This window comes from Urocitellus parryii, chromosome 1, assembly GCF_045843805.1.
Source record: "Urocitellus parryii isolate mUroPar1 chromosome 1, mUroPar1.hap1, whole genome shotgun sequence".
In the NCBI taxonomy this organism is placed as follows: domain Eukaryota; kingdom Metazoa; phylum Chordata; class Mammalia; order Rodentia; family Sciuridae; genus Urocitellus; species Urocitellus parryii.
This window is the reverse complement of record NC_135531.1, coordinates 159,567,854-159,583,647: the sequence shown is the minus strand read 5'-3', so window position 1 is coordinate 159,583,647 and position 15,794 is coordinate 159,567,854. Positions and strand designations below refer to the sequence as shown.

The 15,794-nt window shown below is 44.7% G+C and overlaps 1 protein-coding gene across 1 annotated transcript; it reads right to left on the bottom strand.

Annotated features, from left to right (window-relative positions):
- Nucleotides 1-9,266: 9,266 nt before the first annotated feature.
- On the bottom strand, nt 9,267-14,911 carry Rpl26l1 (ribosomal protein L26 like 1). Its single transcript, XM_026401325.2, has 4 exons — nt 14,874-14,911; nt 14,438-14,614; nt 11,147-11,287; nt 9,267-9,544 (listed from the first exon to the last, which is right to left on the bottom strand). Exons 2-4 carry the CDS (start codon nt 14,603-14,605, stop codon nt 9,416-9,418), a joined length of 438 nt encoding a protein of 145 aa, XP_026257110.2. The 5' UTR covers nt 14,606-14,614; nt 14,874-14,911; the 3' UTR covers nt 9,267-9,415.
- Nucleotides 14,912-15,794: the final 883 nt, after the last annotated feature.

The following is a 15,794-nucleotide window of genomic DNA, read 5'->3' as shown; positions in this document are numbered from 1 at the left end:
TCTAATTCAAGAACTATGTTGACTAGAAGTGGTGAAGGAGGGCATCGCTGTCTTGTCCAGTTTTTAGAGGGAATGCTTTCAATTTTTCTCCATTTAGAATGATGTTGGCCTTGGGTTTAGCATACATAGCTTTTACAATGTTGAGGTATGTTCCTACTATCCCTAGTTTTTCTAGTGTTTTGAACATGAAGGGTGCTGGATTTTGTCAAATGCTTTTTCTGCATCTATTGAGATGATCATATGATTCTTATCTTTAAATATTTTAAATATTTTTAAGTTGGTGATAGATTTTTATTTTATTCATTTATTTATATGTGGTGCTAAGAATCGAACTCAGTGCCTCACACATGTCAGGCAAGCACTCTACCAATGAGCCACAATCCCAGCCCTCTTTAAGTCTCTTGATGTGATACATTACATTTATTGATTTCTGTATGTTGAACTAACCTTTCATCCCAACCTCATTTGTTCCTGGTGCACTATCTTTTTAATAGTTTTTGTATTCAATTTGCCAGAATTTTATTGAGAATTTTTGCATCTATGTTCATTAGAGATACTGGTCTGAAGTTTTCTTTATTTGATATGTCTTTGTCTGGTTTTGAAATCAGGGTGATATTGGCCTCATAGAATGAGTTTGGAAGTGCTCCCTCTTTTTCTATTTCATGGAATAATTTGAGAAGTATTGCTATTAGTTCTTCTTTGAACTTCTTATAGAACTCAGCTGTGTGTCCATCTGATCCTAGGCTTTTCTTGGTTGGTAGACTTCTGATTGTGTCTTCCTTTTCATTGCTTGAAATTGATCTGTTTAACTTGTGTATATCATCCTGATTCAATTTGGGTAAGTCATATGATTCTAGAAATTTATCGATGTCTTGGATATATTCTATTTTATTGGAGTACAAATTTTCAAAATAATTTCTAATTATCCTCTGTATTTCTGTAGTATTGGTCATGATATTTTCTTTTTTTATCACAGATTCTAGTAATTTGAGTTTTCTCTCTCTCCTCTTCATTTGCTTGGCTAAGCGTTTATCAATTTTATTTATTTTTTCAAAGAACCAACTTTTTGTTTTGTCATTTTTTTCAATTGTTTCTCTTGTTTCAATTTCATTGACTTCATCTCTGATTTTAATTATTTCCTGTCTTCTACTGCTTTTGGCGTTGATTTGTTCTTCTTTTTCTAGGGTTTGAGATGTAATGTTAGGTCATTTATTTGTTGACTTTTTCTTTTTTTAAGGAACAAACTCCATGCAATGAACTTTCCTCTTCCTACTGCCTTCATAGCATCCCATGATGACTTCGATACGTTGTATCTGTGTTCTCATTCACCTCTGAGAATCTTTTAATCCCCTCTTTGATGTCTTCTGCCATCCATTATTCATTCAATAGCATATTATTTAGTCTCCAGGTGTTGGAGTAGCTTCTATTTTTTTATTATTTTATCACTGATTTCTAATTCCATTCCATTATGATCTGATAGAGTGCCGGGTAGTATCTCTACGTTTTTATTTGCTTCAGAGTTGCTTTGTGATACAATTATATGGTCTATTCTAGAAAAAGATTGATATGCTGCTGAGAAGAAAGTGCATTCACTTGTTGATGGATGAAATGTTCTATATATGTCAGTTAAGTCTAAGTTATTGCTGTCCTCAGTTGAGGTCTCTCTCTTTGGGAACTTCTCAGATCTGGGGTGATACGTTACCAGAGACACTGATGTGAGCTGAAACTTACGTGCTGGACCGGACCCCTTAACGGGGAAATACGATCTTGCTGGAGAGTTCCCAGTCCCAGGGAGTCCAGTGCCTTTGGATCATACATATTCTACCTAAGTATGTATCCTAATAAAAACCTGGCCCTAAGCCCTGCCGCACATCAGGCTGGAGATAGCCTCACTCTGCCCGGGTGCACACCCTCACTTCCCTGTTTCTAATTAAACTTTTGCTCTCTACGCTAAAGCATGACACATCCTTAAGTTATTTTCTATGATGTGTTCAAGAGCATGAAAAATCCCACTAGAGGTCTCCTCTGCCTCTAAGGGACTTCCTTGGATGCCTTACAAGGTGACAGTCACAGTTACTTGGGAGACTGAGGTAGGAGAATTATAAATTCATAAGTTCTTTTCTTTTAATAAGTTCGAGGTCAGCCTGGGCAACTGAGGGAGACTTTATCACACACACACACAAAGGCTGGGGATATAGCTCAGTGGCACCGCACCTCTGGGTTCAATCCCCCTCAATTAATTCACTAATCAAATAAGTAAAATAAAGTCATAATGAACAGAGGTCCAAGTCTACCCAGAGGGGAACCTGCTGAGTTGCAGGGTCCGCGGAGGGTGGTGGCGTCCTGCTCAGTGTCAGTCTGATTCCTTGAAGGGTCAATTGCTTGCCTACCCTCCTTGCATCAGAAGCTCCTGGCCGCACACCTCAGGCTGGGGGGTGTGAAAGCAGACTTTGGAAGCAGTTATCAGCAGCTTTGCAGTCTGCAGGTTCCCAGTGGAGCACAAGGCAATGGACATCAGGAGACCTGAGGAGGTCAGGAGGAAACGCTTGCTTCATTCATCCCAGCTACCAAGCAGGCACCCAGCTCAACTGGCAGGTCCCTCTTTCCCGAGCCTCCAGATCATCTCTCGCTGCCCCTACACCCTCCTTCTCCTTCGGGAACCAGCATTTGTCTGAAGGCCCTTGAGAATCCTTCCCTGTGTTCCTGCGAACAAATCCACCACGTACCAACCTCCTGAACGATGATGGTCAAACCTCCCAAGCTCTGCTTTATTTTCAGTGTCCTGGGTAAGCCTGGCAAACCACGCAGTAGGTTCCAGGTTTGTATCCATTTCACAAAGTGACAAAACAGGTTTTGAGAGGTTAAGCAATTTGCTTTAGGTCATGTACCTAAGGAACTGATGGATACCTAGCAGCTGGGAAGGATAAGATTAGAACTGTTTGAGGTTGAGTTCCTGCCCTTTTTTTGTAGTCCTGGGATCTACCACAGGTGCTCATGCATGCTAGACAGGCACTCCACAGGGCTGCCAGCCTGAGCTCCTGCTCTCCTCGATCACGCTCTACTCGGCACTTGGCTCTGTATCAGTAGCCTGGGGTGATCTGGATGCCTCTGGGAGGATTACAGCCCCAAACCTGTTATCCACCATTTGTACTGGAATAAGTTGCTGGAGATAAGCCAAATCTGATTCCTAAATGTCATGATTTAAATTTCTGTAATAAATTTATGTAATGGCTGGAGCCTAGGGCTCAGATCAGGTGTTAGACTACACAGTAAAGAGCTGTTAAGTTTAATCCAGTATGAAATCTTTTAGACAACTTTTCTTTCTTTCTTTCTTTCTTTCTTTCTTTCTTTCTTTCTTTCTTTTTTTTTTTTTTTAGCACTAGGTATTGAAACGAAGGCCTCATGTACGCTAGGCAGGCGTCAAACTGCTGAGCTCAGTCTCCAGCAGTCATAGGCAACTCCTGGAGTCCTAGAACATGTGGGTTGACCATAAAGACAAAACTCAAATTAGAAAATACAAACTACAGAATTTGGGGGCTGACCTATTCATGACACCCCTTGATGTAGACTTCAGCCTGTGTTGAGTTGGCTTTTTCCCTGCTGTGACCAAAGGATATGACCAGAACAGTTTTAGAAGAGGGAGTGTTTATTTAGGGGCTCGGGGTTTCAGAGGTCTTAGTCCATAGAAGGCTGGCTCCATTCCTCAGGGCTCAAGGTGAGGCAGGACATCCTGGCAGAAGAGTGTGGCAAAGGGAAACAGCTTAAGGTGACCAGAAAGCAGAGAAAGAGTCGGCACAGCACTGTCCCCAATGAACCATGCCCTCCAGCTATCCCATCTGCCTACAATTACCAGTTAACCCCATCAGGGACTAATTAGCTGATTAGGTAAAGGATATGACCCAATAGTTCCTTCTCTAAGCCTTCTTGCTTTGTCTCATATGTGAGCTTTGGGGGGATACCTCACATTCAAACCATAACATTCCCTTCCTGGCCCCCAGAAGCTCACAATCATCTGACAATGCAAAACATATTTAGTCCATTCCCAAGAGTCCCAAGAGTCTTAACTGTTCCGAGATTGCTCAAAGTTCAAGTCCAAAGTCTTCTCTGAGTTCAAGGTAATCACACAATGTAAACTCCTGTAAAATTAAAAGCAATTTACAAATATCCAATATATAAAGGTACTGAGTTAACATTTCCTTTTGCAAAAACAGGGGCATAGAAGGGCTGGGACCAAAGCAAGACTGAAATCCAGCTGGGCAAACAAGTCCTGCAGTTTTGTGTCCAGCGACTGGGGACAGGGCATCATGATGTTCTCTCCAAAGGACTTTTGTAGCTCTGCCCCTGTGGCCCGAGTGGCCTTTCTGTTGGCTTGTCTCTGCTCAGTTCCTGCATGAGCAGTCCACTAGGATGATGTCCCGTGTTACTGGCATTTCTTCATCTCAGTGGTCTCCGCTGCAGCTTCGGCTTCCTCCTCATATCTCCACCCTGCTGCCCGCAGGGACTCCAACCCTGCTGCACTCTGCCTGGCCTCCCAGGCCTTCCTTTGAAATCTTGGTGGAAGCCTCCATGACCCCCTAACTCCAGCAACCTGCATTCCTGCAGAACCAACCCCACATGGTTGACACCAAGGTCTGCTGCCATCTTGAGCAGTAGCCAAGCCTCCAGGGACCTTGGCTGCAGAAGCCTCTGAGTGTCTGGGTGGCTATGCATTGTTAAACCAGGACGCAAAGAAAAGACCACCGACTCCAATTTAAATCAAGTGAAAGCAAGCTTGTAACTCCGACCGGCCGGGGCTGTCTCTCCCGAAACCTGTGGGAATAGAAGACAGCCCCGAAGCTCTCTAGAAGCTCAGCTTTATAGCACAGAAAGTTTGCAAAAAGCAGGGGGGTGTCTTGAGAACTTACAGATAACAGGATTTTGACAAGCATAACACAAAGGCAGGTAGTAGGTTAATGGTCTAAATGGTCCAGCACTTGGGGAGTAAATTTAGATCCCAGCATCAGAATGTATGAGGCACCACTAGAGATTCAGAGAGGGTCATTATCTGGCCAGAGAAAGCCAGAATTTATGAGGCGCCACTAAAGTTTCAGAGAGGGTTGTTATCTGGTCAGGGAAAGCCAGGCATGGGTGAGTTCAAGGCATGGGCAGGCATTCCAAGCAAGTTTAGAAATCTCAGTAATTTATAGTTAAAACTGTTATAGTTAAAACTTCGTCCTGGGGTTTCATAAATTGACTTCCAGACCACTCACATATAATCAAATTTGGCGTGAGGGTAGGGAAGAAATGGATCCCGGACGAGCCCCCAGAAGCTATAGTTAAATCTTCGTCCCAGGGTTTCATACACTGACTTCTAGACCACTCACATATAATCAAATCAAGCCTTTATTGAAGCACACCGGTGGCGACTGACCACAACATAAAGCTGTTCCCCTGATCAGCCCCAAACAATTGCAAGGGTACTCCTTATAAGCCTGAAAACTGCAAAAGGAATGTTCGGGGGGTCTCGCCAATGCAAGCAAGCCAGGTTACAGAAGCGGGACAGTGCAGTCAATCGAAGGGAAGCCTAACCAATCACAGTTAGCCCAGTCACCCCAGTTACAGAAACAGAGCCCCGTTACCTAGTTATGGAAACAATGCCCTATTAGGTAGTTTCGTGTTCTTAAAGGTTTCTATAGCAAAAGGAAAAGAATATCTTGCCCCAGTCATGACCCTTCTACTTAGCATGGTTGTTTTACAGGTTGAAGTCATAAAACAAAATGGAGTCACATTTGCTTTTACTATCACACAGTAAAGCCAAAATTAACTTTTCATGCCTTTGTGACGAGATGGCTCCCAATCTTAAGAGGGAATTAGGCTGGGTTTATCAAGCATGTCGAAAACTTCCTAAGCCCTCTTGTGCATGAAGGGTGCCTCATAGATCTCTTCTCAAGAGAATTTTTACTTTTACTCCAAAGAGCTTGAGATGGGTGTGGTCTTGCCAGCTTCTTAGATGCCCTCAAACTATCTTTCTTAATCTCTGGGCAAAGTCTTTAGCATTTCTGCAGTGGCAGTAATGTCTTTAACAATTGCAATTTAGCCCTAGTTTTACTCTGGCCTTTCAAGTACGTTTTCCAAATCTTTCTGTCCCAGTTTATCACAATAAATTTGGCTAAAAGCTGCCAGCAATATCCTTGCTACCTAGAAAGTTCTTCTGCCAGATTAAGAAGTCCATCGTGGGCTGGGGATGTGGTTCAAATGGTAATGCGCTAGCCTGGCATGCGTGGGTCGCTGGGTTCAATCCTCAGCACCACATAAAATAAAGATGTTGTGTCCACTGAAAAAAACTGAAAAAATAAATATTAAAAAAAAAAAAGTCCATCGCTTTTAAAATCAGCCTTCGGGTCGGGTAGTGGCTCAGGTAGGTAGAGCTCTTGCCTAGCATGTGTGAGGCACAGGTTCGATTCTAAGCACCGCATATAAATAAATAAAATAAAGGTCCATTGACAACTAAAAAATATTTTAAAATAAAATCAGCCTCACACAAAGTCTTAGGACACAGGCAAAATGTAGACAACTTTCAGCCAGAATGTACATGAATGGCCTCTAATCCAATTACCAACAGTCCTCTTTTTCCTCTAAACCCTCTTGAGCCCTGTCTTCACTCTGTCCTTGGTCATCTTGGCATTCTGATATTCTGAGCTCCCTTCAGAACTGGCCGTTAAGCTCCGCTTACGACAACACAAAACATTTCCAGCTTGCTCTGCTAAACTTCTCAAAATTCCTCCTAACAATTCCAAAAAGCTCAAAAAGCTTCTGAACCACATGGTCAGTGATAAACCCAGCCTAATTCCCTCTTAAGATCAGGAGCTATCTTGTCAAAAGTTATACATGATTCACTTCTGTTTTCTGTAAAATATTAGGATTTCTATTTGGCTTGGCTGTTATTTTGATGTTTTAAAACTTACTTGGAATGCCTGCCCATGCCTTGAACTCATCCATCCATGCCTGGTTTTCCCCGACCAGATAACAACCCTCTCTGAAACCCTAATGGCACCTCATACATTCTGATGCTGGGATCTAAATTTACTCCCCAAGTGCTGAACCATTTAGACCATTAATCTACCACCTGCCTTTGTTTTTTTTTTTTTTTTTTTTTTTAATATTTATTTATTTATTTATTTTTTTTAGGTTTCGGCGGACACAACATCTTTGTTTATATATGGTGCTGGGGATCGAACCCGGGCCGCACGCATGCCAGGCGAGCGCGCTACTGCTTGAGCCACATCCCCAGCCCCTACCACCTGCCTTTGTATTATATTTGTCAAAAGTCTGTTATCTCTAAGTTCTCAAGACACCCCCTCTGTTATAAAGCTGCACTCCTAGAGAGCTGGAGTACTGTGTTCTATCCCACAGATTTTGGGAGAGGGACAGTCCCGGCTAGTTGGAATTACAAGCTTGCTTTAATTTGATTTAGAATTGGAGTTGGTGGTCTTTTCTTTGCGTCATGGTTTAACAATCAGGTTAGGTACAGCAACACCTTGCTTTCTGCTTTAGTTTTTTCGCTGCTGTAACTAAAGGAAATGACCAGAACAATTTTAGAGGAGGAAATGTTTATTTGGGAGCTTATGGTTTCAGAGGTCTTAGTCCATAGAAGCCCAGCTCCATTCCTCAGGGCTCAATGTGAGGCTGAGCATCATGGTAGGACAGTGTGGCAGAAGGAAGCAGCTCACATGGTGATCAGAAAGCAGAGTCTGCACTCTCCAAATACAAAAGCCATGCCCCCAATGAATACAAAATATATACCCCAAAGTCATGACCCCAATGAACTACTTCCTCCAGCCACACCCACCTGCCTCCAGGTACCAGTTAATCCCATCATAGGTTAATTCAAAGATTAGGCCAAGGATATGACCCAATCATCTCCAAACCTTCTTGCTTTGTCTCACATGTGAGCTTTCTTTTTTTTTTTTTTTTTTAAGAGAGAGTGAGAGAGGAGAGAGAGAGAGAGAGAGAGAGAGAGAGAGAGAGAGAGAGAGAGAGAATTTTTAATATTTATTTTTTAGTTCTCGGCGGACACAACATCTTTGTTGGTATGTGGTGCTGAGGATCGAACCCGGGCCACAAGCATGCCAGGCGAGCGCGCTACCACTTGAGCCACATCCCCAGCCCCTCACATGTGAGCTTTCACATTCAAACCATAAGAGCATGTAAATGATTACACAGCTATTGTGTAAACATTAGTACCACTGTATATGATGGGCAGCTACTGTTTATGAGTTATGATTTCCATGCATCCCAATTTTATTTTCCAAATGTGGTCATGACACAAAGTCCATATGAGACACATATGCACAAATCTCTCAAGACCTACTGCAATATGGAATCTCTAGGCAAGAGGGTAAGACTGATGTTAGCAAGCACCCAGGTGACTCAAAATCAGGCCAGTCTGAATATATATCCATTTCGACAACTTTAAGGATAAGCATTTTTAACTTCTGAGATAAATAGGGAACAGAGGACCACAAAAATGGCTAGAGGTGGAGCTCAGGGGCAGTGTTTGCAGAGCAGGCACAAGGCCCTGGGTTTGATCCTAGCAACACATACACATACACACAATTTGATGCAGAGGTGTAGGGGGTTATTTCAGATGGATTTGGGGCTAAATCTCAGATAGAGGTGGGGGACAGGCAAGACCACAATTGAGGGAGGAGTCAGCTCCTCAGCCCCACTGCCTCAACCAATGCAGAACAGGGCTCTATGCAGCTGGGTCAGTCATGTGGTTCTGTGGAGTCTCTTAGATTTTAAAAGTTGGAAAATATAAAAACTATTAAAATATAAGGACAAATGAAATGAGCCAAGTCTTGCTCACAGGTGGCTAGTTTTCTGAGTAAGGAGCCTTTCAGTTCCATGGAAAGGTATTTGGGAAGGGACCAAAGCAGTGAGAGGTCTCATTTGGCAGGTGCATGATGGAGGGAGCAGGGAAATAGGGATCAGCAGGCCTGAGACATGGCTACAAAGCAGTACCCAGAGCTTGGTCAAGCCTGTTGGTGTCCCAGCTGCTAATGAGGGCCAAACCCCTGCCTCTGGGACCAGCGCCCTACCTGGCCCTTCCCACTCGGCAGCATGAGAAAACAGGCAGGGAGGGCTGTCTTAACCCACCACTGCAGATCAAACATATGAAAGGCTGGCGAAAGGGAACTGATAAGATGGATTTCATTTATAACACGAAGAAAATATCCTTGAGTTTAGGAACAGTTCCAATTTTTATTCAAAAAATTAATAAAAAATTATTAATCAAAATTGCAAAGCAGATTTACAGAGCCACAGATTCATAACAAAACAGGAGGGCAATGGAACATTCCAGAGACCCCCAAAAGTTCCAGAGAAGCACATCCAGACATTTCCAGTTCAACTGTGGTTGTATGATAGGCCACATTCACTCCTGCATCTTCTCAATGAGCTCTTCCTTGTATTTGCCTTTCTCTTTTCCAACTTGCCGAGACTTGGCTTTGCGTTCAAGAATTTTTTTTCTATCTTTGTCCAATTTTAGCCTGGTGATAACTACCTGTCAGGAAAGACAACAAACATTTTTTTTTAGTTTTATTTATTTTATAGTACTAGGACCAACCCCAGAGCCTTGCTGAAGGATATAGAGTAATAACCCCCCCCCCCCAAAAAAAAGGATGGGCTCTGGACTTTCATCTCAATAACAATGGGTTTCCAGCTTTCACAGCTACTTTCCTGATTTAGACTTTGAACCTGCACAACTAGTTTCCTGACTGCCCAAGTCTCTAATGATTAAGTCACACTACACATTCTGCTATGATTAATTCTCATTAAAACCTATAAAAAAGACCCCTCTTGTACCAGTCGCCATGTTCTCCCCTGAAAATGCGCCATTCCACCACTACTTAATAAAGACTAGGTGCTGATTTGTTGAGATTTGCTCCCGTCTTGGTTATTTTTGCTTACACTTGCACAAGATGGTTCTGTGGTCCACCACTGACTACATCCCCCACTCTTTTTAAATATGATTTTGAGATATCGACTTGCTAAACTGTGATCCTCCTGCCTCAACCTCCTGAGTAGCTGGGATCATAAGTATGCACCACCTCACACAACACCAGAGTTAACCACCACCACCCTGAACAGTAGAGGTTCCCTGGACAATAAACAGCAGCTCAGGTTCCTTGAGCTCACCAGCCTTCCACCTCCTAATTTCTGAGGATCTCAGGAGGTCACTTACATAGTTGAGTGACATGTCCTTTGGTTGGGAAATTTTGTTCACTATTTCCATTAGATGGCAAGATGCATTGCTTTTAAAAAATCTGCAGCCCACACCGCTACTGGGCAATACAGAGGTCATAAGGATAAGCAAGCCCCTAACCATCCTGTCCTCAAGGACCTGAAACTCAGGAAGGAAAGACAGATCCTATTACACAATACAGGACGAGAGTGAAAAGCAGAGCACAGGTGTCCTGCTAAGTGGGCATGAAGGCCAGGGAGATGTTCCACTCCAAGCACCAGTGCCTTCTTGTCACCAGCTAGGATGGCAAAACAGACAAGAGTCCAGACTCTTTTGGGGGGGCATACTCAGGGGTGCTGAACCCAGGGGTGCTCTGTCACTGAGCTAGTTCCCAGACTTATCTTTTTTGTGCATGTGTATATGGTGCTGGGGATTGAACCCAGGGCCTTGTGCATGCAAGACAAGCACTCTACCAACTGAGCTATGGCCCCAGCCACCTTATTTTTTTAATATTTATTTTTTATGTGTAGATGGACACAACACAATGCCTTTATTTTTATGTGGTGCTGTGGATCGAACCTGGATCCCACCCTGCTAGGAGAGCGCTCTACCACTGAGCCACAATTCCAGCCGCTACTTTATTTTATTTTGAGACAAAGTCTCATTAAGTTGCCCAGGCTGACCTTCAACTCTGGATCTTCCTGCCTCAGCCTCCCGAGTCTTTGGGATCACAGGTGTGTGCCACCATGCCTGGCTAGAGTCTGGATTTGGACAGTATTAAGCCAATGAACCAATCAAGCTGCCTAGCAGCCTGCCTCTAAGCCCTTACCTCACCCACCTGTACAGAGAGCACCACCATGTCAATAACTAATGGCAACACTACACTAAATGGCTGTCGCGCCCACTCAGTCAGGGACATACCTTGCTTGGGTGGATGCCCACGTGGACGGTTGTGCCATTAGCCTTCTCACGCTGCACCCGTTCAATATAGATGACATACTTCTTTCTGTACACCTGGACTACCTTGCCGATTTGCTGACCTTTGTAATGTCCTCGAACCACCTAAGAGAAAGTATAAACGAAAACCCTCTGTGATGGATGACATAATGAGAAAGCTAATTTTCAGGAACATGTAGGCTGAACACAATCTTTTGTGAAAAAGTCTTGGCAGTGAAACATCAGCTAGTTTATGGCATAAATTTGCTTTGTTATGGTAGCTTAGCTAGAAATTCTTCGCTTAATTTTTTCCCTCCACTTGTCTGAAGAAACATCAAGACTCCTTGGACTAGGACAGTCAGCAGAGAATGAGCCTCAGCACTCCTAAGCTGTCCATCTGGAGTGTTCAGCATACATTTCAGAGTGATTTTCAGGTTGGAAAGAGGACAGCCATGCCTCACTGAAAAATTAACATGAGTCTATGTGACCAGAGGCTCTCAGGACAACTTGGGGGCTATGCCTTTCCCAGAGACAAGGAGCACAGATGCAGAAACAGATTTTAGGAGAAAATTGTTCAGTATGGAATATGATGATTTTGAAGCACTGAGGGACATCCAACAGACAGCAGAATCTGAAACACCGTTGAAGGCCACATGAGCCACCAACAGGGACTTGGGAGTCACCCACAGAGACGCAATTTGAAGTGCACTTTCATGAAGGGAAAGTAAAGGATGCAATGCTATAAAATAATTTGAGGATCTGGGAAGGATTCTCTGAGGAACTGACATTTAAGAACAGAAAATGAGGAGTCAGCCAGGTAAAGTGGAGGAGAGCACTCCAGGGAGCGGAAGAAAAAAAAAAGGGGGGTATTTAAGGATCTGATAAGACAAGCGTGGCTGAAATGCAGGGCCTGGTGGGGTTAGGAGATGAGCCGCAGGGGAGGACAGCCATGGAGCACCTCGGGCCTTGTAGGCAACAATTTTAGACTTTTTATGGGCAGAGGTACTGGGGATTGAACCCAGGAGTGTCCTCAGCCCTTTCCTGAAGTAAACTGGAAATAGTCAGAATCGACTTCTGTAGATAGAATCAACAGGACTTAGTAGTAGTGCAGAAGACAGGGTTTAAATAAAGTTGTTGAGGATAACTTAAAGGTTTATGGCAGCTGGGTGTGGTGGCCATACCTGTGACCTCAGTGACTCAGGGGGCTGAGACAGGAGTACTCCAAGTTCTAGGCCAGCCTGGGCAACTGAGTGAGACTGGTACCTCAGAAAAGAAGAAAGGCTACGGGCTAAGGATATAGCTCAGTGTAAAGCAGCACTACCTTAAAAAACAGGTCTTTTCTTGGTTAAGAAACTTGTAAAGTCTATAAGATATCTAAACAGGTATTCAGCAAATAGGTCTGTAGTGATTCAGGCTGGCATGTAAGAGGGAGGTGTTACACAGCAGACATTTACAGTTCTGAGAATAAAATATTACCAATTACTGTACATACCTAAGCAGAGAATGCAGAGCAAGAGGAGATGAAGAGAAAAACAGCCAGGAAGTCTGAGAAGCTGGAAGCAAACTGTGAACCTGAAGTGTCAAAGAGGCCAAGACTTCTTCAACTAACGTGGTGCTTCCTACACCAAATAGTGCTGAGAAGTCAGAAGTGTGATGAGAGCAAGATGTGTCCCCTGGATTTAATCACAAAGAGGTACTGCAGACAAAGCAGATTTTATGAAGTAGTAGGAACAGGAATGAGACTGGAGAGTATCCAAAAATGAATGGGAGATGAAATATAGACAGTTCTTCTGAGGAGCTTATTTAAGAAATGGGCAACAAACAGTAGAAGCTGGAAGGAAATGGGCTGGCAAAGAGAATCCAATTTTCCAGTTCTCTTGTAAAGCCAAAGTCTGACAATACCGAGTCTGAGTTTCCTCTAGGCTGCAGTGGGTAAGACATACATCCTTCAAACAAGGAATCAACTTTTCAGGTTGACATGTCCTAATCAGTCCACTTTTCTTATTTAATTTGCCATACAGGCATTTGCAATTCCCAGTTTTAGAACATGACTGATAGGCAGAATCCAGGAGAGAAGAGGTTGAAACTATTGATCCTGCCTCCAAGTTTTGCAGCACTGGGGGGTTGAACCCAGGGCCTCACACATGCTGAGCCACAATCCAGCCCTAGATTCTCCCTCTGAACTACCTTCAGAGAGCCCCAGTATCTCAGATGACACATCAAACCCCTTCATTCATCACTTCATCCCATTTCATTTCTAAACAATGGTTCTCAGCTGGGGGAGACAACTGGGGTCAGCCAGGGGATAACTGGCAATATCTGGAAATATTTTTGCTTGTCACAGTGACAAAGATGGGGAATGCTGCCAGCACCTTGTGGGAAGGGAGGGATGCTGTTAAGCACTCTATAATGACCAGAGCAGTTTCCCCACAATTACTGGGTCCCAGATGTCCACAGTGCTGAGGCTGAGAAGCCCTGCTCCAAAATGTGAGCTCTGTGAGAACGAAGGCTTACTCAGTCTTGTTCACTGCTAGTGTCTAGAACAGTATCTGGGAAGTGCTCAATAAATATTCCTTCCAGGGTGAATCCAGTCCAACCTATTCACCCTCACATACTGAGCTCCATTCACAGGGAACAGCACGCTTCCACTTTCAACACGGACTACAGCCTTTCATAATTTTTCACTTCTGACTTGCTTTGGCTTCTCCATTTTCCCTGGCAAGACTAGTACATTACAGGCCTGGCTCCCACAAACATCAATTCTACCAAACTCAAAAGGAGCACTTTCCCCTTCAAAGAAGGGCTCAAAGAACCACCCTGAACAATAGCACACAAACTAAAAGCCACTGGGCTAGACTGAAAAGCAGACTTTTCTTTGGCTGGAATATTTTAAACAGGGTGGGCACTCTAGCGGCTCTGCACCCCATCTCTGATCTGCACATCTGCAGACTGGGTACTTGCTAGGCTACTTTTTTTGTTTGTTTGTTTTTAAACTCTGGAGCACTCTGATGGCCCTCTGAGCCACATCCTAGTCTTTTTTTTTTTTTTTTAGAGACAGGATCTCAATGAATTGCTTAGCGCCTCGCTTTTGCCGAGGCTGGCTTTTAACTCGCGATCCTCCTGCCTCAGCCTCCCGAGCTGGGATTATAGGGCTGCGCCACTGCGTCCGGCTCTTACTAGGCTCCAAAAGGCTTGAGTGCCTGCGACTCCCTCCCTCGGGCACAGGCAGTGGCCCGGCGCCCTGCACTTGGTAGGCTCCGAGGGGCGAGCGCGTACCTGGACCTCGTCGTCCTTGCGAATGGGCATGGAGCGGACGTTGTACTTCTGCCGCAGCTCCTTGGAGAGCGGGGAGGACATGATCTTCCTGCGCACGTGCGAGGGAGCATTGAAGTGGCGTTTGCGGTTTTTGCTGCGGTCCGAGGTCACGAAGGGGTTGAACTTCATGGTGACCGTCTGCAAAGAGCGGGAGGGAAGGCTGAGTGGGTGGAGGGAGCAGGGAGCGGAGTGGGGACGGAGCAGTCTATGTCGCTCGGTACCCCGGCGCCGCAGGCCTCAGCGCAGAGGCCGGGAGCGGGGAGCCGCACTGGCCTCGAGGTCGCCCCGGGAGGGAGCCTTGGCTCGGGGAGCGCTGCGCATCTCTACGACACTGCGGGGAAGGGTCGCACGGGGCGGTGGGCTTCAGAGCCCAAGAAAAACATCATCTTTTACTCACCTAGCCGTAAGGCAAGCTGGGGCTGTGACCGCGCAGAGCCGGAAGTGAGGTTTTTTTTCTTGGCGCAGGCTCAGAAAGATAGCAGTGCCTCATTCCGCAGGAGAGAAGCAGAACGGCGCCCCCCTGCGTCCTGGGGTGGTATCGCAGCGCCTCGCGCCACTCACCTGGGGAGACCCCAAGAATTTGAATCTCTGGGCAGAAAGACCTGCCTTTGAAGGGCCGGCAATAGGGGTTTATTGATGCTTTTTTTTTTTTAGTACTGGCGATTGAGCCCAAGGCCTCGTGTATGTAAAGACCTTCGCCATCCCTGCCCTACACCCAGCCTTTTATTGATGCTCTCCTAGTGGGCACCTGTCAGTGATCTCTCACCCTTCCCGAACTCTGTCTTTACCCCTGTTGCCCGTCACGGAGGAGCTCGTCTGAGTGCATATTGTATAACTGTCCTCGGTATCCTGGGGGATTGGTTCCAGAACCCTCTACAGATACCAAAATCCATGAATGTTCAAGGCCTTTATTTTAAAAAATGGCTTAATAGTTGCCAGGTGCAGCATCACACACCTGTAATCCCAGCGGCTGGGGAGGCTGAGGCAGGATGGCGAGTTCAAAGCCAGGCTTAACAACGATCAGGCACTAAGTAACTCTTTGAGACCCTGTCTCTAAATAAAATACAAAATAGGGCTGGGGATGTGGCTCAGTAGTTGAGTGCCCTCGGGTTCAATTCCCGGTATCAAAAAAAGAAAAAGAAAAAAAAAAAGAAGAAGAAGAAGGGCTGGGGATGTAGCCCAATGGTAAAGGAATTTAAGTCCCCAGTAACCCCACCCCACACACAGACAAAATATATAGCCTACACACATCTTGCTATATACTAAAAATCATCTCCAGATATCTTATAACACCTAATACAATATAAATGTCATGTAA